Source organism: Mixophyes fleayi, chromosome 1, assembly GCF_038048845.1.
Source record: "Mixophyes fleayi isolate aMixFle1 chromosome 1, aMixFle1.hap1, whole genome shotgun sequence".
Classification (NCBI taxonomy): domain Eukaryota; kingdom Metazoa; phylum Chordata; class Amphibia; order Anura; family Limnodynastidae; genus Mixophyes; species Mixophyes fleayi.
In genome coordinates, this window is record NC_134402.1 from 43,848,542 (window position 1) to 43,874,301 (window position 25,760).

General features: G+C 42.2%; 1 protein-coding gene across 4 annotated transcripts in view; it reads left to right on the top strand.

Moving 5' to 3' along the window:
- CPEB2 (cytoplasmic polyadenylation element binding protein 2) overlaps nucleotides 1–25,760 on the top strand; it is a 69,641-nt gene that overhangs the window by 15,520 nt on the left and 28,361 nt on the right. For all 4 annotated transcript variants that reach the window (XM_075194674.1, XM_075194675.1, XM_075194672.1 and 1 more), the window contains exons 3-4: nucleotides 16,578–16,668; nucleotides 24,533–24,583. In XM_075194674.1, coding sequence (XP_075050775.1) covers nucleotides 16,578–16,668; nucleotides 24,533–24,583 — 142 coding nt within the window. The remainder of the gene's footprint in view (nucleotides 1–16,577; nucleotides 16,669–24,532; nucleotides 24,584–25,760) is intronic.

Sequence of the window (25,760 nt, forward strand, 5' to 3'; positions counted from 1 at the left end):
ACTCTCTCTTTCTATTCTTCATGCCATTTTCACTGCATCATAGGTTAACGGAGTGTATCCGCCATCCACCCTGCATATATAGGTGTAGGTATAACAGATGTATCTATTTAAAAGTCTTCAGGCTTTCCCCGATATTGGTATAAGTATAAACCATAAAGATGAATCTATGATAAGTAAGAAGCAATCATAGTATATAGGTCTATAGTATTTAATACATTTAGTTAGAAACCCATTGAAGCTTATGAATGTTTAATGAGCTCATCTGATGGAATGATGGAGGTCGGTGATTGTGGTAGATCGCCAGGTAAATTAGGTGCCATCTGTGAGTTGAGTCTCATCTGCCCTCAATGTTAGAATGGTAGCGGAGGCGGCAAATACATTGAAGAGCCATGAATCTGAAAGCTGTCCTGCGTGAGGGGAATGTGTGTATGGATCAGCGTGGTCGCCTGCCCTGGGTGACCTCCGTGCTGAAACCAGCCGTGTACACTCAACATAGAAAGAGGCACTCGCAGGACTTGAATATATTTCCCATGTTTCAAGTTTTTATTTTTTTAAGCTATAATTCACATTTGTGTGTACAGAATATCCTTTATTTAAAAAGGGCCAGAATGTTGCTCTGCGCTTTGTATTGAGGATCATTCCGCGCACGTGAAGACTAAACAGCACATGGAGATGAAGGTGAAGCATTGGTGGAACAATAGGCTTATTATAGCTGGGTCTCCTATATTATTATGGGCAGTTAGTGGCTCATGTAAAGTGAGATAGGCGCCAACATCCTTATCAACTCGGTGTCTCAGTTGGGGGAAGCCTACAAGGACTATAAGGAGGTAGATTTGGATTTTTTTCTTCTTGCAAGGCATTCTGGGAGCTGTCCAGCTACAATTGACACTTCACTTGGCTTGTCTTTTGGTCTAAACAATGAGTCCAGATGAGGTATCCTGCACAGCCAGGCTTGCAAACACAGGCTGCTGAAACTCATTTAGTCTGTACACCAGTGTAGCAGGTGTGTTGTGTGACAACATGAGAAGCCTGAGCTGTCTCTTCCTGGCAGAACGCCATACAAACCAATGCACTCCAATGCCTTACAAGGCTGTTCTGCTGGGAAGGACGAGAATGTTTGTCAGCTTTGTTTTCATATGTGGGCAAGAGGAATGGTTTTCAGATAATCAGAGCCCTATAACTGGGTGAAACCAGATTATTTCAGTTACTGGAGTAGATAATCCTCTTTGGGACCTCTTATAATGTCATTTTTAACATAGCCATTCTGAATTGCAAACAAATCTGTGTATATGCACACACAGGCCTGTTCCTACATGGCAAATAATCCTACTTGTTTGTATGTAGCACTCAATACTAAGTGTTTGTGTATTCTTAGAAATAAACAATATACCTTTCTAATTTATTTGTAGAGGGGGATATTTATTTAACACACGAGAGGTGGTGCCCACAGCAACCAATCAGATTCTAGTGGAATTTAGAGAATTTAACAACTTGTGCTTTGTTTGCTATGAAGAACCAGTCTGCTTTTGGCTATTCTTTTCATACATCAGGGTTGATGGTGCTTTTAGTGTGTAGTAAATGTCTCTTGCTACCAGCATTGTTTGTGAAGGGTAAAATTGTGTAAGCTGCTTTTTCACATAGCGAATTAGAACGTGGTACCCAAATACGAATACCATACTTGCCAACTCTTTGTCCGAGAGACTCGCGAAATTCGGGTCGGTCTCACGAACTCCCGGGAGAGCAGGCAAGTCTCCCGTATCCAGCAACTGCCTAGCCTAAATGACGTGATTTGCGGTGAATCACGTCATTTTGGCCCTGCCCCTGCGACAAAACTTGCATTTTCGTTGCGGGGGCGGGGCCAAAATGACGCATTTGCCGCACCCCACCCTCCAGTCACGCCCCTCTTCCGGAATACACTTGCAAAAAGTTGGCAATTGTGACTAATATACAATTATACTATATTACATGACCAGTGGTCCTCTGCTATCCTGTCCTATACACTGTGTTGTTGTTTACTTATATAGCTCTGATCATATTAATTCACATCAGTTCCTGCCCCATTGGCTCTTGCAGTGTAAATTCCCTACCACACACATACACTAAGGGCCATTTATTTAAGAAGCCATTTACCCTACCAGTATGTTTTTGGGCTGTGGGAGGAAACCCACACTAACCTGTGGAGAACCTACAGAGATAGGACCCTGACTGGGATTGAACTCATGACCTGTGATGCAGCAATGATCACCACTGTGTCCTCCTAATAATGTCACATGGTAATTAGGACATTCATTTGCATTTAAACACAATAGGCAGATTTTGCTTTTAGTTTTATCTATAACCTTGCAGTGACAGAACTCTGTACAAACGTCAGTTGCTGTCTATGGATTACAGCATTGGTGAATCGATATTGCCTCTCCCAATTATCTGAATTGATTTACGTATGCAGAAAAATAAATGTTTTTCAGTGGGGAAGAAAACAATCATACTTAATTTTACTGTGTATCCAATATTTTTTTTAATAAGCCACTAAAGTGTATCAAGCTTTATATACAATTATAAAACATTAATTTGTGGCTCACCTTGACCCCCCACCACTCCCCCAAAAAGTTTCCTATTGCCCTCATCTGTTCCACCAGACAAATTATTACAGATATGCACTATTTTGCACAATTGTTTAAACTATTTATATATAATAATTATGAATTAATAAAAATAAAAACCCTCAACCTCTATTTTTAAACTTTAAGATCCTCTAATAGGTTAAGCGAAGGATATTCTTGAGGTTATAGGTTCTTGCCAGCAAATAAGTCCCTTTTCTCCTTATGTTCAGTCCTTGAGTAATTTAATTCTGATATGGGGGGGGGGGGGAGATTGTATCTATATAATGCAGTGTGTTGGGTGACTGTCAGCCATGACATAAGAACACAGTTCAGGTGGAGCAGTTGGTTTTCAGGACACTGAATGGGTTATTAGGACTGTGATGTGTCTGGAGACACAGATGGTGTTGGGTAGATAACTGGTGTCCTCTGTCTTTTGTTCCTCTTCCCTTACAAGGCTGGCTATCGAGAGGGAATGTTCCTTCATAAACAGCTGCATTTTTATCTCATCCGAGACAAAGTGCAACTTTGCATTTCTTTGCACTGAAACAGAGATTTATATTCTAAGCTTCAGATCTGTGTTCGTGTCCCGCTCCTCCAAATGTAATAATCAAGACGAGAACATGTTCTTTTCTATTTAATCCCTATTTTATTGAAAATGACACACATTCCACTGTCGGAGTATATGAAACGGGGACATTTTTTATTGTGCAAGATGCTATTGTTTATTATGACCCATTCCTTGTGTCTCACTACCTCATCGCTTTTAAATTGTAAGCTCTTGTGTGCAGGATCCTTATTTAGGACTCCTGTAATTGTTTCAGTGTAGCAATAACACTGCAGAAAACCTGTCTACCTGACAGTGTTAAGAAACTGGGTCATCATGTTCGGAGTGTCACCGGGCGGAATGCCCAGTGAAATCGCATGATCTGCAAGGGATCTGGTGCAAACCTGTTGGCAAAACTCTTGTATGATTTTATAAAAGAGTTAAAAAAAAAATAAAAAAAATAAAAAAAAAATGAAGAAAACTAAAGTCACATTAACACGAATGACAAAACGTATTTATATTTTTTATTTAGAGTTCCAAGTCTGCACAGAGTTGTTTAACTTGTCCCTGAAGAGGGGAAGGGGTTGCTGGTGTGTCGATATACATCATATAGCGATTCTGACCTCTGCACTATTTCAGTGGCTGAATATATAACCTGTTTCAGTGCATCCTGGAGCTAAAATGGGAATACTCCCAAATTTAGACTACCAGCAGTTTAAGCCCCCTGCTGTGAGATAAGAGGTGTCATGAGATCATTGTGTACGTGTATATTCTTGTGTTCTCTTACCACTGATTGACATCGCAAACAGGATAGAACACTTTGTGAACATGTATTTGAGCAAGTTTCTGTTGTATTTACTTACTTTCCTGTATATATGTGTATTCTATTTTTTTTTTTTTTTTCCTTCCATCCATCTGGGGGACACTGCTTAACCATGGGGTTGAGTAGGGAAGGGAGGAGTCTGGCACCTAAACAGTTAACTTTTTTCTGCTGACAGGCATACCCCCCCCCCCCCCCCCCCACCAATTCCCCACATACCTCAGTTTGAAGTAGGTGCCCTAGGAAGTGCTGAACATCAGCTCCACAGTGAACAGGGTTCACTGTTAATAGGCTTTTTCTTTTCTTTACAAAGTTTTCTTCTGTTGACTAGCGGCGAGAGGCTCTGTTGTTATCAGAGCTGGCTCGTGGGAGAAGCGCCTGTCAGCTGGGGGCAGCCCCGCAGGCAGAGGAGGTAAAACGCTTCTCACAGCGGGAAGCAGTCTGCAAGAGACTCTCCCCGCTGATGGCAGGGTCAGGCGCTGCTATAAAGGCAAAAAGCCAGGGTGGAGCATACCAAGTCCCCAACCTGTCTTATTTAATCAGAAATACTATGATATGTTTAAATAACCTAGTCACTATTTTCTGATACATTGTGGAAGTGTTTGTGCGTATGAAACGTGATTTTATTTTTTTCTTATCTTGTGATGGCTGATAAAAGTAAAACACGTGCCAAACATATTGTCTGTTCAAAATGTAATGTTAAATTAACAAATGAACGGCTAGATCAGGGGGGGGCGCTGTGGGGCCTGTAATGCTGCAGGCTAAAGAAAGCTCCATTCTGACAGTAGAACCTCCCGAATGGGCGGCAACCTTGTCACAGGTGGTTAATACCCTTGTAAAACTGTTATCTAAACCAGTAGAGATCCCATCTACATCGGTGGCATCTCGGGGTATAACAGGTGGAATTCATTTCCCCCAGGGGTCGGACAATATCCCTCCCCGGCTCTCCAAGAGGCACCCCAGATAGGGGAGGTTGGATTGTCGGCAGTGGCTAGAGGCCTAGACCGACTTAACCAGTTACTGGAGAATCCCAGACATATATACGCAGTAATAAAAGACGTAGACCAGCTAATGCGCTGTGGTCTGTGTCTGATTCAGAGGGTTCCTCGGAAGAGGAAAGGGAATTGTTGGACGATTCGGATTTGTCCATAATAGAATCAGAGGAAAGCTCTAGACACCAGGGTATGGACCATCTGGTAAAAGCCGTTCGTCAGACCTTGGGGTTTATTGAAGTACAAGAGACGAGGTCCTTAGACCGGTCTCTCTTTAAGAAGGCTTCCAAGCAGGTGGTCAGGTTCCCTCTCTCAGCAAAATTGAGCGGTATTGCAGAGGCCTCTTGGAAGTATCCAGATAAGAGGTTCTATGTGCCAAAAAAGTTTGGCTCTTTATATCCTCTTCAAGAGGAGGATATGACTCGATGGGAACAGGTGGCGAAAGTGGATGCGCCTGTAGCGAAATTGGTTCGCCAGACCACACTACCTATACCAGGGTCGGCGGCCTTACATGATGTGACCGACCGTAAATTAGAATCCCTGCTGAAATCGGTCTTCTTGGCCGCCGGTACAAGCCTCAGACCAGCATTGTCTTCAACCTGGGTAACTAGGGCTATGGAAGCCTGGGCAGGGCAGTTAGAGTCCGCATTGCAGGATTCGGAACTACTACCCCTGGCCATGCACCTGAAGGAGGCAGCGGGTTATGTATATGAAGCGGCCCAGAATTCGGCCTCCATATCATCGTCTATTTCTGCTACAGCTGTAGCAGCGAGAAGGGCGTTATGGTTAAGGACTTGGAATGCGGATTCAGAGTCAAAGAGGTCGTTAGAGTCCATCCCGTATACGGGTGGGATGCTATTTGGTCCAGAGTTGGACTCCTGGATTTCACAGGCTTCAGGGGGTAGGAATACGTCCTTGCCTGTGAATACTCCTAGACCGAGGGCTCCTAGGTTTAGTTCTTTCAGACTGCCCTTTCGTGGGGGCGGGTCTGGCAGAGGCCAGACTGCCAGTTCAAGGGCCGTGGGAAGCAGGAGACAGTCCCGTATAGGAAGGTCATCCTTTGCCTCTGCAGCAGGAAGAGCCTCTTCCGCCAAGCTGCTGGATAGGCCAGCTGCATGACTACCACCCGCCTCTGGTTACAGAGGGTGGGTGGGAGGACGGCTGCATGGGTTCGCCCAGCAGTGGACAACGTCCTCGGCGGACTGGTGGGTCCAGGGTATCATGAGAAGGGGTTACATGATAGAATTCATGGGGCCAGCTCCTCACAGATTTTTTGTAACCGGGTTACCCCGCTGTCCTCAGAAAAGACAGGCAATGCTCACGGCTGTCGCTTTTTGCTTCTTTTAAAAAAGTTTATTATACAGGTTCCGGAGTACCAGAGAGGGAAAGGGTTTTATTCAAACCTTTTCTTGGTACAAAAACCAGATGGTTCGTTCAGACCAGTGCTGAACCTCAAGCAGCTAAATCTTCATCTGAGGGTAGACTCCTTTCGGATGGAATTCCTGAGATCGGTCATAAATGGCCTGGAGACAGGCCAATTAATGGCATCAATAGACATCAGGGATGCCTATCTCCATGTTCTGATCTGGGAGGGGCATCAGCCTTTTCTCAGGTTCACGATAGGCACAGCTCACTATCAGTTCAAAGCTCTTCCGTTCGGGCTGGCCACAGCCCCAGGGGTGTTTACAAAAATTATGGCAGTGATGGCGGCACTTCTTTACTCCAGAGGGGTGCAGTTAGTGCCTTATCTGGACGATCTGTTAGTCAAGGCGGCAACAGTTCAGTTGTTGGAACAACATCTTCGCCTTACGGTGAGGGTGCTGGAACAGCACGGCTGGCTCTTGAATATAACAAAGTCACAGATGATCCCTTGTCAAAGAATGATTTTCTTGGGACTAATAATGGACACAGCACGCAGCAGAGTTTCTTCCACAGGACAAGATAAGGTCCTTGATGGAGTGGATAGGCAAGGTCCTGTCAAGCAAGAAGCTGTCAGTACTCATGTGTATGAAGCTGCTAGGAAAGATGGTGGCATCTTTCGAGACACTGCCATACGGAAGGATCCACTCCAGATGTCTTCAATGGGACATTCTGAGGAAGTGGTCAGGGTCCTTCCTTGGTTTAGAGTGCCAGTGGATGAGGTAATCTCTAGGGGCGAGAAGGTCCCTCAGCTGGTGGTTGTTGGAGGACAACCTAACAAAAGGCAGATCCTTTGCCTCGTGGGCATGGGTCCTGGTATCCAGACGCCAGTCTGAGTGGTTGGGGGGCAGTGGTCCTTTACCTAAGGATACAGGGCCTGTGGTCAGAAAGACAGTGGGGTCTTTCCATAAATGTGCTGGAGCTCATGGCCATCTTGAAGGCACTACAGAGAGCTCAGAGTGTTCTACGAGAAAGGCCGATCCGCATCCATTCCGACAATGCCACGGCAGTGTCATACATAAACAAGCAAGGAGGCACCAGGAGTGCAGGAGCGATGGTCACATTTCAGATTTTTGACTGGGCAGAAAGAAACGTCCCGGCACTGTCAGCAGTGTTCATCCCAGGGAGACAGAACGTACAGGCAGACTATCTAAGTCTGCACAGGGTTCTATCAGGGGAGTGGGCCTTGCATCCGGAGGTGTTCCAGTTGCTAGTAGACAAGTGGGGACTCCCGGATCGAGACCTGATGGCGTCAAGAGCCAACAGGAAAGTCCCAGAGTTCTGCCCAAGAACAAGAGATCCACTGGCAGTGGCAGTGGACGTCCTAACAATGCCTTGGGACTTCAGGTTAGGTTACCTGTTTCCTCCCATAGCAATGATTCCCAGGGTCCTTCGGAGGGTCAGGGAGGGGGATCGACCAGTCATTCTGGTGGCTCCAGCGTGGCCACGAAGAGTATGTTTTCCGGAGATTCTTCTGGTGGCAGTAGGTCAAGGTTTTCAGTTGCCCCTACGAAGAGATCTGCTGACCAAGGGACCGTTCTTGCATCAAAATCTGAACCGGCTGAATTTAATGGCGTGGCTTTTGAATCCAGTCTGTGGAGAGTGAGAGGGTTCTCAGGGGTGTGTAGTAGCCACTCTCCTGAATGCCTAGAAGCCAGTTTCGGCCAGGATCTACCACTGCATCTGGCATGGATATATAAAGTGGTGTAAAAAGAAATCTTACAAATCAAAATCCTTTTGTCTGGCTAGATTTCTCACCTTCTTACAGTGTGGTTTAGAGGCGGGTCTTAAGCTGGGAACCTTAAAGGTTCAGGTGTCAGCATTGTCAGTGTATTTCCACAGCTGCTGGAGATTCCGGATGTCAGGACTTTCCTATAGGGAGTGCTTCACATCCAGCTGCCCTACGTACATCCGACTGATCCTTGGGATCTTAATCTGGTCCTTAGCATGTTGCAGGAGCCTCCCTTTGAACCTCTACTCTCAGCAGAGTTGCGGTTCTTGACCTGGAAGACAGTCTTCCTGCTTGCTATTGCCTCGGCTAGAAGGGTCTCCGAGCTGGGAGCTCTATCTTGCAAAGAACCTTATCTGGTCTTTCATGAGGACAGAGCAGTTTTAAGGACTATTCCGTCCTTTCTACCTAAGGTGGTCTGAGGTTTCCATATCAATCAGGAAATGTTCCGGTGTTCAGAGAGGAGCCTCAGACTCCAGGAACGAAAACAAATAAATGTTTGGACGTAGTGAGGGCATTACGTATATATGTTAAGAGATCTGCAAAGATACGTAAGACAGATTCTCTATTTGTATTATTTGACTTTTGTAGGCAGGGATGGCCAGCGTCTAAGCAAACTATTGCCAGATGGCTTACCCTGACTATTAGGGAGGCTTATGTTCGTATTAATCTTCCTGTGCCGAAGCGTATTGTTGCCCATTCTACCCGTTCGGTTGGGGCGTCTTGGGCGACACAGAATGGAGCTACGGCGGACCAGCTATGCAGAGCAGCCACCTGGTCCTCGGTCCATACCTTTATGAAATTCTACCAATTTAATGTATTTGCGTTCTGGGGATGCCTCCTTCGGCCGTAGGGTTCTACGTGCGAGGAGATCAGAGCGGTCCCACCCTTCAGAGGGATTGCTTTAGTAAGTCCCCATGGTTAAGCAGTGTCCCCAAGATGGAGGGAAGAGAAAACAGGATTTATACTTACGATAAATCTTTTTCTCTGATTCCATCTGGGGGACACTGCGGTCCCCCCCTTCTCGTTGTTTTTCTTTTCTCTCCGCTCCCCCCTCCTTTTGAGTGGTGTATCTTTGTTGATTGGCCTATGTCCTAGGGCTTTGGTAATCAAACGGAGGCATGTGGGGAATTGGTGGGAGGGGATATGCTTGTCAGCAGAAAAAAGTTAACTGTTTAGGTGCCAGACTCCTCCCTTCCCTACTCAACCCCATGGTTAAGCAGTGTCCCCCAGATGGAATCGGAGAAAGAGATATATCGTAAGTATAAATCCTGTTTGTTTGTTTTTCTCTCCTTTTGTCTCGAGGCTTCCTCTGCTCTCATGTCTGTAATAAAGTACAGAGGTTTCACAGAAAACATAATGCTTGTGTGCTGTATTGTATTAATTAATACTGTGGAATTAAACTTTGTAGACTACGAAAAGTCTTTATATTCCTGATTTGTGTATAGCCTTTGTAAGATAAGCACTTGTTGTGGTTTTGGGTATACACAGACAGAAAAACACAACAAATGCTTAAAACCAGTGTGTGTTTCTATACACACACATACATGAAAGCATTGTAATGGAATACTGTGCTTTGCCATGTGTTGTATGGTAGTTTATTTTAAGCATCAGGCTGGTTACTTAGCAATTTGATGGGCAGATAATATAGAAAGGGAGGGATCCCCATTTAAGAAAATTGGAGTGTATGTGTTTTAAGGCTGCACCCCAAAATCAGTCATAAAATACAAGCAGGACAGGGCGAGACAAGTAGGTGTGTGTGATACTAAAATAGAAGTCTGTTTGCTACATACAACATCAGACCAGAATAGGAATAATATGAATACAATAGAGTAATATTTTCTGCAATTGCTCAATGTCTTGCTTTTGTCTTTTTTTATTTTTTGTTTATTTTTTTTTGTGCCAAATTCATGTGACCAATACGGCGGTCCCCTCACTTCAAGTAAATAGAACGCATGCAGAGTCCTAAAACTGGCACAGTGCTTTCGACTGCCAGAGGGAATGCTGGTGTGTATGGGGGTCATTGGAAACCATGTGTTCCATCCCCATACCAGTTTACATGCTCTTACTAGTATTATGCTAGGAAAGGCATGGATTTTGACACTAGTGGCTTTTGAGTTGTATGGATAGCATAAGTATAGTCCGTAACATCATAATTAAATGGAAATTAAAGTCCACATATTTAAATATACAAATGATTTTTAGATTTTGGTTTGCTCCAATCCTGCTCACATTTGCCTCATTTCTGAACAGGATATTGTCTTCAGGAACTATTGCCCTCCAACCTCCTATCTGATCACATCCATCTGATTCTGGTGTCATAGTCCACATACATTTGCTGATTCAGTCTGTCACCGGCCTTAGATGAAGGGTAAAATGACTTGCTTCGTTAAGGGGCCTATATAATACAATTGTTGTATTTGTACAAATATCCCCCAAGCACTCCATTGCTATCGTTTTCTAAATCGGTGAGGGGTAGCTTGAAGGAGGGTAATAGGTGAAAGGAAAAATTGTTATTATTTCATTTAGGTCTGTTGCTTTAAGATCATTTGCCTAGTTTTGTAGTATGTCCGTAGCTTTTGCTTGGCTGATTTTAAATTTGCTGTAAGCCTTTACTTTCCAGAGGGGTAGAAAGCTGATGGAAGCAGTGTTCAACACAGAGCTTTTATGCTAGATTACAGCAGGTTGGGGATTTCACAATCGCTAGGTGTCCATCTGAGAGGGGCGTTTTGTTAGGCAATAGAAACTGATGGGACTTCGGCAATACTGCTGTGTGGAAACAATCCCTGAAGTGGATGGAAAAGTTTCTCAAGTAAGAAAAGGGGAAGCTGGGATGTTCTGCCACATTAACCTTGTGGCTGCCAGACAGGACAGCTGGCTTTTCTGGCAAAAGTCAGGAAGGTAGCAGGTGTGCAGTGTAATTGTTTTTTCACATGATTTGTTGTGTTTTATAGCCTCTTTTTTTTTTTTTTTTTGCTTTTTTTTTTTTTTAATCTATTTTATTGCTATAAAATGGTGAGAAAAATACACAAAACTCCAGAGGTTTAATGCAGCCATTGTGCACTAGTAGCTCTACAGATCTTGATCTCTTCCCCAAAAGGCTTATTTACATACAATAGCATGTATTCATCATCATCACCATTTATTTATATAGCGCCACTAATTCCGCAGCGCTGTACAGAGAACTCATTCACATCAGTCCCTGCCTCATTGGAGCTTACAGTCTAAATTGCCTAACACACAGACTAAGGTCCATTTAATAGCGGCCAATTAACCTACTAGTATGTTTTTGGATTGTGGGAGGAAACCCACGCAAACACGGGGAAAACATACAAACTCCTCACAGATAAGGCCATGGTCGGGAATTGAACTCATGACCCCAGTGCTGTGAGGCAGAAGTGCTAACCACTAAGCACTGTGTATTGTTGCCATATGATGGGAATTTTGTACTTTCCACAATAAAATAATGATATCTGGAGTCACAGAAAGTATGAGGCCTAGTCACTGAACGCTGAGGTGAATATCCTTTTTATTTATCAGGGGTTAGTGGTGGGCAACCTGATTCACTTCAGGGGCCACATGAATCTTAAAAAGGGTTGCACTTTACCCTTTATCTCAATCCGTTAAAACAGTACATTTAATCAAAGATGGAGGCGCCTATCAGTATTGACACAATCTATAACAAACCAATCTGCCCATGAAGCAGGAAGGATCTGGGGCCTGCAGGTGAAGTTATGGAGGGCTCATGCGTATCTCGGGCTGTCTGTCGCCCATCACTGGGTTAATTTATTCCTTTTAAAAAGTTTCAATATGAAACAAACCAAGCTGCTTATATGAACCTCACTTCAAGAAGCGTTTTGCCGTTATATTTTACAACACCAACATCACTGCGCAACAAAAATAGAAGCACGTTTTACAATATATGTTACGTATTCCCTGTTTGCATCACTTGTTTATTAAACTGTGACTTGGAAAGCCATGGATCGCACCCCCCCTCCTCCCCCAGGCTTCGTCATGAAGCAAAATACACCTGGATGTGGAGGGGTTAAAAAAAAAAGTGTGCAGTTTGTAAATATATTTTAGGTGACCCATGGAAAATGTATAAGAATCTAACTCTTGTAACAGAGTAAATACACAGAGGTAGTCTAAAAGCCTTTTGAAGCCTAAATGTGTCCCTCTGAAGCGAGCAGAGAACGATGGTGAGCGCTCTTCCATATGTTGCAGTGTGGGTGCTATTTTAGGCCCTGTAAATAAATATGGAAGGTTGTGTTACTAACGGTGACGTTCACCTTGAGCTGTCCTTCTCCTCGGTTCATTCAGCCCCTCTCCTGGGCTCCTCCCAGCTGATGTCAGACTGCAGCTTGCTGAGACACTGCTACTGGACAATGTTATGTAAATGTTCCCTCTGTGACATTATGTCTGCATGAGCATAGGTAATGTTACAGAGTGCAGCATTCCTAATAAAGCTCCTCTGTCGCTTGGTCCGAAACCTGGATGTTCTCAGTGCTGCAAAGTAACATAATGGGAGTCTTGGATACAGCAATGATTCACATGCAGACAGCTAAAACGTCCATGTAGAACCCAAGAGTAGGATTAAACCTGCTAGAGACTTGCAATCACCAGTCTTCCCACCTAACGCATTAGAAGGAAAGATACAGTGTCGATGTGCTCTTGCACGTACTGGTAAAGTGGTGACCTGGCAGCGCAAGTGGAAATATTTGTAGTAAATATTAAATTCCAGCTGAAAACAATATATGCATTGAGTAGCTGAGCTGAGCTGTCATGTGATCATTGCCCCATTATCATTAATCTTTTTATAGCACCATTATATTACTTAACCCTTTACATCCTTCCCTGACCCAGTGGAGCTTAGTCTATCTTCTCTACCACACAAGCACATACTAGGGTCAGTTAACCTACCAGTATGTTTTTGGACCTTTAGAGGAACACGCACAAACACAGGGAAAACCAACTGCACACAGATAAGGCCCTGGTCAAAACCGAACCCATGGTCACTGAGACAGCAATGCTAACCATTGTGCTGCCACGTCAGCACTGCTGTAAATGACTGGCTGTGCTTTTTAGTAGATATACATTATGGAAGCACCAAATCAGATACTCTATGTGTTGTTAGCAGGATTCAGGCATACCTAAATCTTGATAAATTTCCTGCAGCTAAAACTATAAAATGGATATGACCATTTAGGCCCTTCCTAATAACCACTAAATTCCGAAATTAGAATGTTCAGATATGAGCCATGAAGGTGCAATGAATAGGTCAGTGTTAGCCTGACAATCTACTGCAGCTCTGTTAAATAAACCAAAGTATTAGTATTACCTCTCCACTCCATTATAGAGAAAGGAAGCTCCTCCCAAATCTCTTCCATCAGCTGCCCTTAGGACACATGTCAAAAAGCTGACTCTGCAGTTATTTGAGCCACTGTGACATCACTAACCATGCACCTGTGTATGACTCCAATTCACTGTGTTTCTGCAAAACAAGCCTCTGCAGCCGGGTACAGAACACTGAAAGACCATGGAGGACATATTTAATTACATTTAAACATTCCAGTTGTTGCCTGTATATTCAGCTCAGTAACCCAGAGACTTTCTTATATATTGTTGTAAAGTTCTCTGCATATTCTAAGCGTTAAAAATGAATTTATTTATTTTTGTATACTATGCATTCTTGTAGCTTCTTGTTCTTCCTCCTCCACCCACCTGGTCACACCCACCTGGTCAGTGATTGGTGACCGTCGCCTTTAGTGACACGGGGGGAGGTATCCGGTACACTTATTCATATTCTTGACCAGCTCACTGGGTATTCTTGGAGCACATGTGCAGGGGCCCCACATTCAGCTGTTCTTTACAAGGCTCTGATCTTGTTAGAGCAGCGACCAGCCAATCCTAGCAGGGCAAATTATTACATACATTCACAAGGTGAATTAGGCAGCAGTCAGATGAGGGGAGAGGACGTGGCTGTTTGTGAGGAAGGTATGCATAGAAAAGCTTTAAATAACATAAAAAAAAAGTTGTTTTACGGAATCTTATTCTAAACAAATACAAAGAGGTCCTCTTCCATTATTAATATGGAATTTAGGTTGTTTGATAACCTATAGAATCTGTTCAGGATTTAGAGCATTGTCTCCCATAGCACGATTATGTTGTAATGCAGAGAGTATTGTCTGCATGCTGCTTCTTGTGGTGCCCGTAAAACTGCAATTCAGAGACCTAGATTGTCTGCCTGCCATTCGCTCCGTGTGTGGGCCCAAAAACCCACTGATCCCTATTTCAGTAACTGACTGACTGTGGTCTTTCAGGTGGCGGTTGTACGATTACCATGTGCAGTTGCCATTTACCTGAATGGATCATTGTCAGGGTTGAAGTTTGTTCTAGGGCCACAGCCATTCGGTGCTTGGCCAGATCAGGTGACTGTGTAAATCTACTGACCGGGTTTTTGAGGAAGTCCAAAAATTGTCAGTTACTGAAAGCACAAAATAAAGATTCCTGGCCCAATAAGTTTATGGGCAGCATGGTGGCTGAGTGTTTAGCACTTCTGCCTCACAGCACTGGGGTCATGAGTTCAATTCCTGACCATGGCCTTATCTGTGTGGAGTTTGTATGTTCTCCCCGTGTTTGCGTGGGTTTCCTATCACATTTCAAAAACCTACTGGTAGGTTAATTGGCTGCTATCAAATTGACCGTAGTCTGTGTGTGTTAGGGAATTTATACTGTAAGCCCCAATGGGGCGGGTACTGATGTGAGTGATTTCTTTGTACAGCGGAATTAGTGGCGCTATATAAATAAATGATGATGATGATGATGACGGTCTAGAAATAAGGTTATTTGTACAGTTTAATTTATGCCTTTGTTTTACACAGAAGCCACAGATGGGATGCGTTCTATATGGAAAAATAGAAGTATATTACAGTATTTATTTTGGTTCAGTCAAAGGGGCCCAATTACTCGTTAAATGGTTTCTAATTGGATGGCTCTGTATGGTGAACGACCTCTGTTATAAAGTTGTATGGCTCTTAGTGCACTTAATACAGAGCTCTAAGGAAGGACTTGTCTCAGGGCTCCTAATCTTCCACTACAATGCCCCTCTGTATTACAAACAGCCGCCCAGTACACAGAGCAGGCTTAATAAGGATAATCTGATTATCTTTCTTTGAAATAAGATTCCAGCTCAGAAATTGCTGCCTTCAAGTTTGATTTAACTTTTCCCCTCAACAACAGTTTTTGTTCTAAGCATTTTTGTTTTTCAGTGGTCTTAAGTTAATTTTACATCTTTCTTTAATGTACATTCTCTATGATCACGCCTCTTATTGTCACTTAGGAGACATCACATAGAGGGTGGGGGCATAAGACACCCAAAACACATTACTATACTAAAATTACTATAACATTTTCTTAAATGAAGAGACATAATCCTCTGGTATGCACTAACTGCTGAGACTTGTAGTTCAACGCAGGGTTTTCAGAATTAGATCTTGTTCCAACGAATTTGACTAGGGTTACTAAACACTGGTCTCAATAAACAGATTTTATTACAATTACAGGACCACTGCACGTTACCTTGATAACAAATAATGTATAGATTATAAACTACAATTTATTTCCGCTTTGAATGTCTTCTTCATCCTTAAAGTATGACCTTGTATTTTTCAGGGAATCCTCTTCCTGATTGGGATATTTATTGAAACTGAATATATTTGTATTTAAATTCGTTTTTTCAATTTGGTGCTTCTTGTGGAACATAAATAGACCTTTCCTAACTTGCTCCTTATGTTTTGTTCAGTTTTTGGATTTCACTGGAATTTTCCAAGTTTAGGGCATTCAGTTGGTCGTCTCATCTTGCCCATTAGTCGCGGGTCTTGCGTGCATAGCTATTAAGATACAGGGACATTGTGTTGGTCCATAGGTTCATGTGTACAAGTATAGGGAAGCTCCACTGCAGAGAGGTGGCCTGAACTCTGACCTTTATCATAATAGAAGTATATAGTGCATTTCATAATCTTCCTGTCAATATACATCTATATTTGTGAATTTTAAAGATCAGAAACTGCAGTTGATCAGGCTTAAAAATAGGGACAGAACAAGTTTGAAGGGACTCTTCCAAACCTATGGGTGTTAAAATATTCAGCATTGTAACCGGCTGCATTTGATTTTTCAAGACTATACATTGCCAAGGATGCTAGATGATAAACTATTCTCTCTTTAATATGCCTTTGCATACATGATAGATTTATTTTAGCACTTCCTGACTGCAACTGGACTTTGTTTTAACCTCCACGCAAAGATCAACACTAAACAGCTTTCTAAAATATGCCACAAATACATAGCAGGTAGCACATTATTAGTAAATGCATTAATGCAATATATACACTATTCCTGCACAAGTAAAGTAAATGATTGCTTATAAGGCCAGTGTACAAAGCCCTAATCCAGGTCTGTCCCTGTTTTCTTGTAGGATCGGAGCAGAATGTATGACAGTTTGAATATGCACTCATTGGAAAACTCCCTTATTGAAATAATGAGAGCTGAACACGATCCCTTAAAGGGTGAGTAGACTTTGTCATGTGTTGATGTTTGTTGACCTAGAACTCCCATGTTGCAGAATACACACATTTCTTCTCATCTGTGTCTATAAAGGTTACAGTGTATTATTACTCTGCATTAATGACAAACCCTGTGTGGGTTGGAACACATGGACAATTTTATAGGGATTATTAAATCTCAAGGTAAAGCAGCTACAAGATCCCAAATGCCCTTTTTGTTACCTTTTTCTTTTAATTGCTGACCTCTACTGCGTACCTGAAAATTGTTTGCGGAGAACGCTGTAAGCAATAGTCCTCGTTTCCTCAGAAACTTGTGTATTCCGTAACCATGCCTTATAATCCCGTATGCTATGATTTAATAATTGCAATACAATCCCATGTGTGTTTCTGCCCAGTGCAACCTTGCAGCATGAACTTCAGATCACATCTGTGGGATTGTACTACTGCCTGGAATCACTATTTGTTTCTGAATAATGCATATATTATACAGGTTCAGGACCTGTATAATGTATGCATCCCTGTAATAATTGTGACTTGCTGTATTCTATACAAGGGAATTGATTTCCTGGAGTTTGAATATAAGTATTCTAAAACAGGTTTAAAAATGAAGTGCTGTATTTTCCCGCGCCGCCCCTGCTGTTGTCAACCTTGTTAAATTGTCCAGCAGAGCTCCTCATTGTAACTGTAGGATGAACCAGTTGGTGATCAGTGATGCATGCCACCCATTAATGGCAGAACTGCAGTAGCAGAAGGGTTTAACCAATTAGGATTTTCCATTTAAGAGAAGACATTGCGCATGTCTGTACAGTAACTGGGGCTGATGCACAACTGTGCGCCCCAAATCATAGGGGCAAACTTCTGTAAAACATGCATCTTCGGGCATATGCAAAGTTGCGACTATCGCAAAGTTGCGCCTGTTTTCACGCCTGACACACATGACCTACAGTTACGGCCCACGTTTACAACCGTTTGTTTTGTTTGTAGAACAATAAAACATAAACCACCTTACAGGGTCGCTTACGGGGAAAAATTGCTTAAACACACACACAAAAGCATAATATTTGCACATGTAAAGAAGAAACACGACTTGCAAAGGAGTATAAACGCCTGTGTCCCGGTCTGCATCTCTTCGCGATTACGCCCTGTACTCGGCCTACTTTAGAAGGTCATTCCCTCCGCTGTCTCTCCTCGCCATACACAATGGCAAACCTGCATAGGCAGATAAGTGTGTGGACACTTCTCTGCGCGATTTCATGCAGCATAGGCTGCACAAACTGTCGTAGTACTCACTGTGTATCACTGGCTGCTTTCTGGGGGGTTTTTTGTTTGCGTCATGAAGACACGGAGCTGGAAAAAAAATTAACTTACAAATGACTCAAGACGGGAGAATGTGAACAGTGTGTGCAACATACTCCAACACATTCCACTTTCCTGAAGTGTTAGACACCTCCCCTAAATGTGATTCCTCGGTGAAGGCCTACTGCGGAGACGCATGTTCACCTAGACCTCATTGATCTCTGAGGATATGAAGACACACCACTTTAATACACATTTTTTATTAAAAAGAAAAAAAATGATGTCCCATTACATTTACCCCTCTCCAAATGGATGTGTGTGTATATACGTGTATGCATACACACATACATACATACATACACATACATACACATACATACACATACATACATACACATACATACACATACATACACATACATACACATACATACATACACATACATACACATACATACATACACATACATACACATACATACATACATACATGCACGCACACATACACATACATATACATATGCACGCACACACGCACACATGCACACTTATTTAGTCCAGCTGAGGCGGCACTCAAGGATTTAAGACAAACTGTAGTAGTATCCAAAGGATGTATTTAATCCATTCCAAAGTTTCGATACATTACTTTCCTCAGGGACATCATGTGTGCCAGGCACCTGGATATTTTCTATAAATATAATAAATTATATATTTTTTGCTTCATATTTGTATTTGACACGTGATCTCCGAAGGGTATGTTTGGTCATCACTCTGCAGTAAGCCACGCCCCCATGGTTCTACACCCCACCCCCAGTAATGACCCACATATCCCTATCCTCTGGGCTACACCCCTGAGCTATTGTAAAAAGGATCATTATACCTCAGTTGATTGGCATGAGAGCTCTGGGAGGAGATTAAAGGGATTCTGGGGAAGAGAAAAGAGACAATGGAATTGTACAAAATAGTGAGCTCTGCAAAATGCATTACTAGCACCATCATAGAGACTAGGTGAAGTTCTACATCAACAGGATTTTATACATTCACCCTTATTTCACAGGACAAATACAAAGAGGAAATAAAAACAAGTATAGGGTTGGAGTTCTTTTAAGGTTTCCTATTTAAAGTAAGGTTTTTGGGATCTGTAAGCAATTTATCTGAAACAAATTCAAGTCAGTTTTAAATGTACATGGATCAGACATGGAATCTTTGTATGTTTAGTCAGGAGTCCTAACAGACGTAGCCCGATGCACTGGGGTCAGGAGTTTGATTCCTAACCATGGCCTTATCTGTGTGGAGTTTGTATGTTCTCCCCATGTTTGCGTGGGTTTCCTCTGGGTGCTCCGGTTTCCTCCCACACTCCAAAAACATACTGGTAGGTTAATTGGCTGCTATCAAATTGACCCTAGTCTCTCTCTCTGTCTGTGTGTTAGGGAATTTAGACTGTAAGCTCCAATGGGGCAGGGACTGATGTGAATGAGTTCTCTGTACAGGGCCGCAGAATTAGAACCGCTATATAAATAGCTGATGATGCCTAAAACTCTACAGTAGTATTTCCTTTAAATGGGAAGTATCATGATTTGTAAAATGGAATTTAGTACTATTTTTATTTTATTTTTTTTATTTTATTTTTTTCTTGGCAAAAGTAAATATTTTCACATCCTGTAGAGAACGAGGGAATATAGGGTCATCCCGTTACTTTTAAATGTCATAGCAGCTCCAGTTATACGGAAAATAAGTCAAATTTTTTTGACTACAGAGTGATGACCAAACTAAATCTATTCCAAACATTCCCTTGTGTTGGGCACAAATATCCTGACTACATATTGCCATATTTCTATGAAAGCCCATCCCAGGTCACTGACTTTAATAAATAAACTGTTCGTTTAACAAGATACTTTTTATTTTATTGCTTTTAACTAACATTTTAATAATGCCTGTTTTAGCAGAACATTTCAATTATTGCACACTTTTTTACCTTGCTATCAGGGAGTGCTCAGAGTATATACTTTACAGCACCAAAGACTGGTTTTAGGTCTGTATAAAACGCCTACTTATTATTTGCTCAAGTATGAATAGATGTTTTGTACTCTGAGATCTAAAATAAGTGTTTTCATTATTTCAGTTTAATGCCACTTTAATGTCCTTTGGTTGTCGTTCATGGGAACACAAAGACTCTCCAGCACATGCTAGCTCCTAAGTCGAGGGACGTTGCCCTCTTGCCACTGGCGTCTGGCTTTGAAAGACTCGGCTTGTTCTCAGCCGGTGAACTAAATACCCCGGCCATTGAGTAGTCCTTCTGTCTTGGAGAGTCGTAAGAGATGTGGATTCATGAACGATAACATTTACATGCCGTTGGCCAGCTCTGTTTAGCTGGGAATGTATGTGTATACTCCTAAGCACATTCTTTTGGTAGAAGAAAGCTAGTCTTTGTGTTTAGTAATAACTCCCTCTCACTGCTCCTTTTTGAAAACTGGAATAATGAAAACAAGCTAGGACAGTGCATCTTGTGTGTGGTGTTGCCTAGCTGAAGAGAAAGTGATTGGAATGTGAAGCACGTGTTTGTCAGTTAGCCGCTTCCTTTCTCGGCTATGACTAAGCATCTTGTCTGTATTTTTGTGTGTGTGTGTGTTTTGGCACTCAGGACAAACTTTTTTTTTTTTTTTTAAATTTAATACTCTCAGGGCCGCCTCCCCCTTCCACACCACAATGTCATTGGATGTATACAGCACCCTACACTCATTTCACTCTGTCCAGCCAGGAGTTTCTTATCAATGGATAGCTCTTGTAGCATAAATTCTCTATTGAAGGTTGCCATAGGTTTCCTCCGTGTTTTAAAGAAGTCCTGTTGATTCAGTGTGCATATGGCTTTTTCATACTAAAGATTGAAGTAATTAACATACCTATTCACCTATCCCCCCACTGCACACACACGTTGGCATTCCCTGGGGTTATTGGCTCAATTTTGAACAGGGCAGTATTTGTGTGGAGCTTGTATGTCTCTTCCCCCCCCCTTGTTCAAGTGCCAGGGAATATAGATGCAAAGCTTACATCAGGTATAAAAGGAAATAACTGACATGCTAGGCCTTCTTAATTTAACTTTTTGCTCTATTTCAGAGCATTTTTAGCTTTTATGACGTGACCTGTGTATTGTGGGTTTGGTATTTGTTTTTTCGGAGGATTTAATAATTCCTAGCACTTTCAATTTGTATACATGTCCACTGAAGACAGAATATGGTTGAACATCATGCTTACATTTTAGAAATCTTGAGTTTATTTGTGCTGAATGCAAGAAAATGTGGATCCTGCCACTAGGTCATGTAGCCCAGAATAACCTGTAATCCTTGTGCTGGGTTTGAAATGTGAAGCATTATGGGTAGTGCACATGTGATTCCTGGTTTTCTGAAGATCTGGTCAGTTTTTCCACTATTAACCTGTAACAAACATATTTCCCCAAATTGACTCCATCTGCACCTGCGTTAACAGAAATCGCAGACGTTTGGTCCTATAACTGTGAAACTGCATGTGGCGTGTATCTGTGACTCTTGGCTCTCCTTGTCTTCAAATATATTAGTGTCCTGAACAGGCTGTATTTGGAAGAACTGTCTGCAGACGTTGCAGCCTTGCGATGTGTTACTAGTCCAGTAAAGATGATGTACTATGGTTTCTCTGTGTGCTGGCTTACCACAAATCTGGCTATTTCAGGTCGTGTCCTTTTGTGGTCATGTTGGTAAATACAATACAAGGATGTGAACTAACAGCCTACCACCTCCCAATGGCAAGCCAATTACTTTAGTTTATAGGACAAAACCTTTTACTGCCCTCCAATAATGTCCACAATTGCAACCACCCCCTGACCCCATGTAATTATTTGGGAGGGGGAGTGGAAATTAATAATAGGGGCTATGGAGACTGGTTTTAGGAGAAGTGATTTACAGGGGTGGTTTTGAAAAATAAGTTATAGAATTGTACTGTAATACATGCACAGTTATATATAATAGAGATCTCTATTATCAAGTTTAAATTTTGGAAGACCAAAAAATAAACCTACCTGACATAACTGGCAGGCTACTGTCAAAAAATAATTTCATGCCGAGCAATGCACTGCTTTCTACTTTATTCTTTATTTGCAAACTTTGGAATACTGCATTGTGTATAGTGTTACAGTATTCCATCCCATGTAGTAAATATTTACTCATAATCATCTAGTAGAATCTTGGCATGGTAGATTCCAGTTACAGTGAACTGAGACCACACACTGCCCTCCCGTTTACCTCAATGCCTTATCTCGGTTTCTACACTAATCAGAATGTCAGTCTCTGGGGCACTTTTGCATAGGAATTATGTCTGTGCTACAGATGCATCTTCAGGCTTTCTGAACATTGCAACTGACTGGAGTTCTGGTTTACAACAACCTGAACGGATACTGGTTGTGCTAATTTAAGCAAAGGCATTAAATGCTTAGTGCTATATTTAGTCACAGTGTATTGGTGTCTCTGGGTAATGTCTTAGTAGCCCAAGTGGGAATTTCCACTCCAAAAAAGCATATACAAAGTATTGTTTTTCGATGTCGCATGTTAATTGAAATAAATCACCCTAAAAAATGTAGAAGTCTGTTAGGCCTATTTACCAACATAGCTGCAGGATGCCAATAACAGCCAACCTGCATTGAGCTTGATCGGATGGGCAATAGGCAGCCCCCTCGCCTTCACCTGCAGCCCACAGCTCCTTCTTGCTTTGTCAGATTTGTTTGTTATAATTCTTTTATATAGCGCCTTTCTCCCAACAGGACTCAAAGCACTTTACGTTGCTGCAGAGGGTGAGGCTGCCATCTAGCGCACGCCCAGTCTTATGTGGTCATATTCATCAATCTCTGCAAAATGGAATCTTACGCCCTAAATTCCCTACCACACTGTTTTGTCGGAAGCCAATTAACTTGCCAGTTTTTTTTTTTTGGGCTGTGTAGGAGGAAACCAGAGTACCCGGGGGGAACCCATGCAAACAGGGGGAGAACATACAAACTCCACAGAGATGGGGCTATGGTAGTAATCAAACCCATGACCCCAGAGCTGTGAGACTGCAATACTAACCACTGTGCTGACCCTTATAGCTTGCAAGGCTTGTTTAAAATGCCTGCTGATGTGTTATTAATGATGTGTGTCTCTTTGATTAAATGTATTGTTTTAACTTATTACTGAGATTAAAGGTAACGTGTGGCCCTTTTGAAGGTTGGAGGGACATCCATGTGGCCCTGAGGTGTTTCGGGTTGTCTATCACGGATCTTGTGCATGGTAGTCCAGTAAAAGAAAGATTATTGCTATAGGTCACTGCAGTGCATACCTATCAACATGTCTGTCCCCACCTGTGGGATAAGGGGTATGGCCATGATGAATGGGGGTGTGGTCACATCACAAAAAGTGTGTGGTCACGCCCCCGGTGGGCGCCTAGTGCTGTAAAGCGCTAGACTGCCCATTGCATACCTCCCTTTCCCCAGCGGGGCAGAGTCCTAAAATTGGGACTGTCCTGCTGAAATTGGGACAGTTGGGGGTGCTGCAGTGTGCTAGTTCGCACAGTAATGTGAGGCACTTGATTGACATGGTTAATGGTTTATAGTACCAAGAGATTCCACTTACCATGATACCTATTTTTTGCAATCAACCGTGAATTGCGAGACAGAAGGGTTAAAATAATGTTGGACCATTAGTTAAGCAAATGTCTGCCAAAGGTCTCTCTGTTATTACAAACTGTCACTTTATATCCCATATGGGGAAATTTATTTGGGTTATTACACCTGTCAATTTTTAATGTGTAAATAAACCTTTTTTTTAACATTCTTGTTTATTTTAAGACCAGTCTGCCTGCACAGCTCTGTGGGGCTGGTTATGTCAACATTGTGATTCGGAAATCACCTGGTAGACATTTTCCTGTACAGATAGTGTTATTTTATTCACAAATATGTAATGTAACTCTTCAGCGTGTACCAGCTGCTTACACACAGTGAAAGGTGCCCATTCTGTGGGGTTGGGGTGAAACCAAGCCTATCTGTCACTACGTCAAGCCGTGCCACTACTTCTTAGTGAATTGATGGACTGGGGTCTCGGATATTGGGTCAGTTGTATGTATGCTTTTCTCCAATACATAAAAGCCCTGAAAGGTGTCCTGTTATCAGGGCTTTTACTGATGACGTACTCTAGACATAGTGCACAGTGCAAGATGTTCTGTTCAGGGCAGTAATACATGGAGTAGTGCACAGGGAATAGTTTTCTTGTTTTACTAAAATGCGTGAATTTATATTTCTACCTGTTGTTTTTTTTTTGGCAGCATTAGAAAGGTTCCTGCTGTGCAGAGTATAGATAGAGACTCTGGAAATGGGCGGGAGATCTCTAGAGGTCGGCACACTTCTGGAGTGTGTGTGTGTGTGTAACAAGAGAGCCCTTATCCTATTGGATCACTTACTGTTGCACAAATCTCTTCCACCCAAATAGACGCTAGGAACCACTATGTATTAGTCACTGTAAAACAAGATGGGTGTTGCATAATATTCATTATTAACTTCAAATGTTTTATTTCCTAGGTCGTTTGAACTACCCTCATCCAGGAACAGACAGTCTTCTGATGTTAAATGGTAAGTCATTTTTGTGTTTAATACTTAAGTATACAAACCCAACATCACACCCTATTTGTGTATCATCGGTGCTTTTTATCCATACAGCGCTGGCCACAGTATAAATTAGGGCAATACCTAATGAAGACAAACATGACCGTATATATACTGATATTATTTACAGGAATTTATCGCTGGTATTACATCGGTGCTGTTTTGTTAAATGATTGAAAAGTTAGCGCCATAGAGCGTCGGGGCCTATACATATTGGAAACAGCCATTTTGTGGGCAGAACCAGTCAGCTTGCAGCTTATTCAGTCACTCAAAGCCAGTGACATCACCGAAGCACTTCGTGACTGAAAATGGCGGCCTCCTCTACATATTTTAACTTGAAACTAAATTGGAGCCTTATAGAGATGTTTCTATTTCATCTCTTGGATTGCTGGGGGTGGGTGAGAGTAGTTTGTAATCTAGTTGAAAGGGAAACACATTTTCATCTCTTGTGCCGATGTGTATGGCTTGCTTCTCTTGTTTCTTCTCTTTCTTCTCTTGTTTGTTTGTTTTTAGCAGTTGGCTTTTTACTTTTTACATCAAATCACCCTGGCTGTTAATTTTGACCTTTGGCACCAGGGGTTAATGAACAATGGCCAACGAAGCAGTGACCTTTATCTCGGTGCATAATTGTTAATCCAATGACTGATTACATAGTCCTCTAGAATTAATCTTCCTGCTCCAAATTCCCCTCTGCAGCAATTTATTTGGTGCTTAATACAGAACGCGAGGACTGCTCAAATGATTTTGTCATTTGGTTCGGCCATAAATATGGTTTATAGTGACAGGATATAATCAGATGCCGTGTACTCTGAGAAAGCTTTCTCTTTATGATGGAATTTCTTTAAGAATAATTGCTGCTAACACAGGTAATACATATGTTTATGCCTTTTCCCAATTCCGTTCACATAGGCGCGGGCAAAATAATATAGAATACATGTGTCATTCAGGCGAATCTAGGGTGACGATGTGCGTCCATTGACTTCAATAGAATAGGCTCTTAAAAATTGAGCACAAGCAGTATTTTGATTTTATTCTTTGTTTTATTAAATGTGCATTAGCTACCTGTGTCCTGGGATTTGTGCAGCCCTGTAAGATAGTATGGCTGAGTCTACCTGTAGGAAAGTGTGTGCTCTTGTCTCCGTAA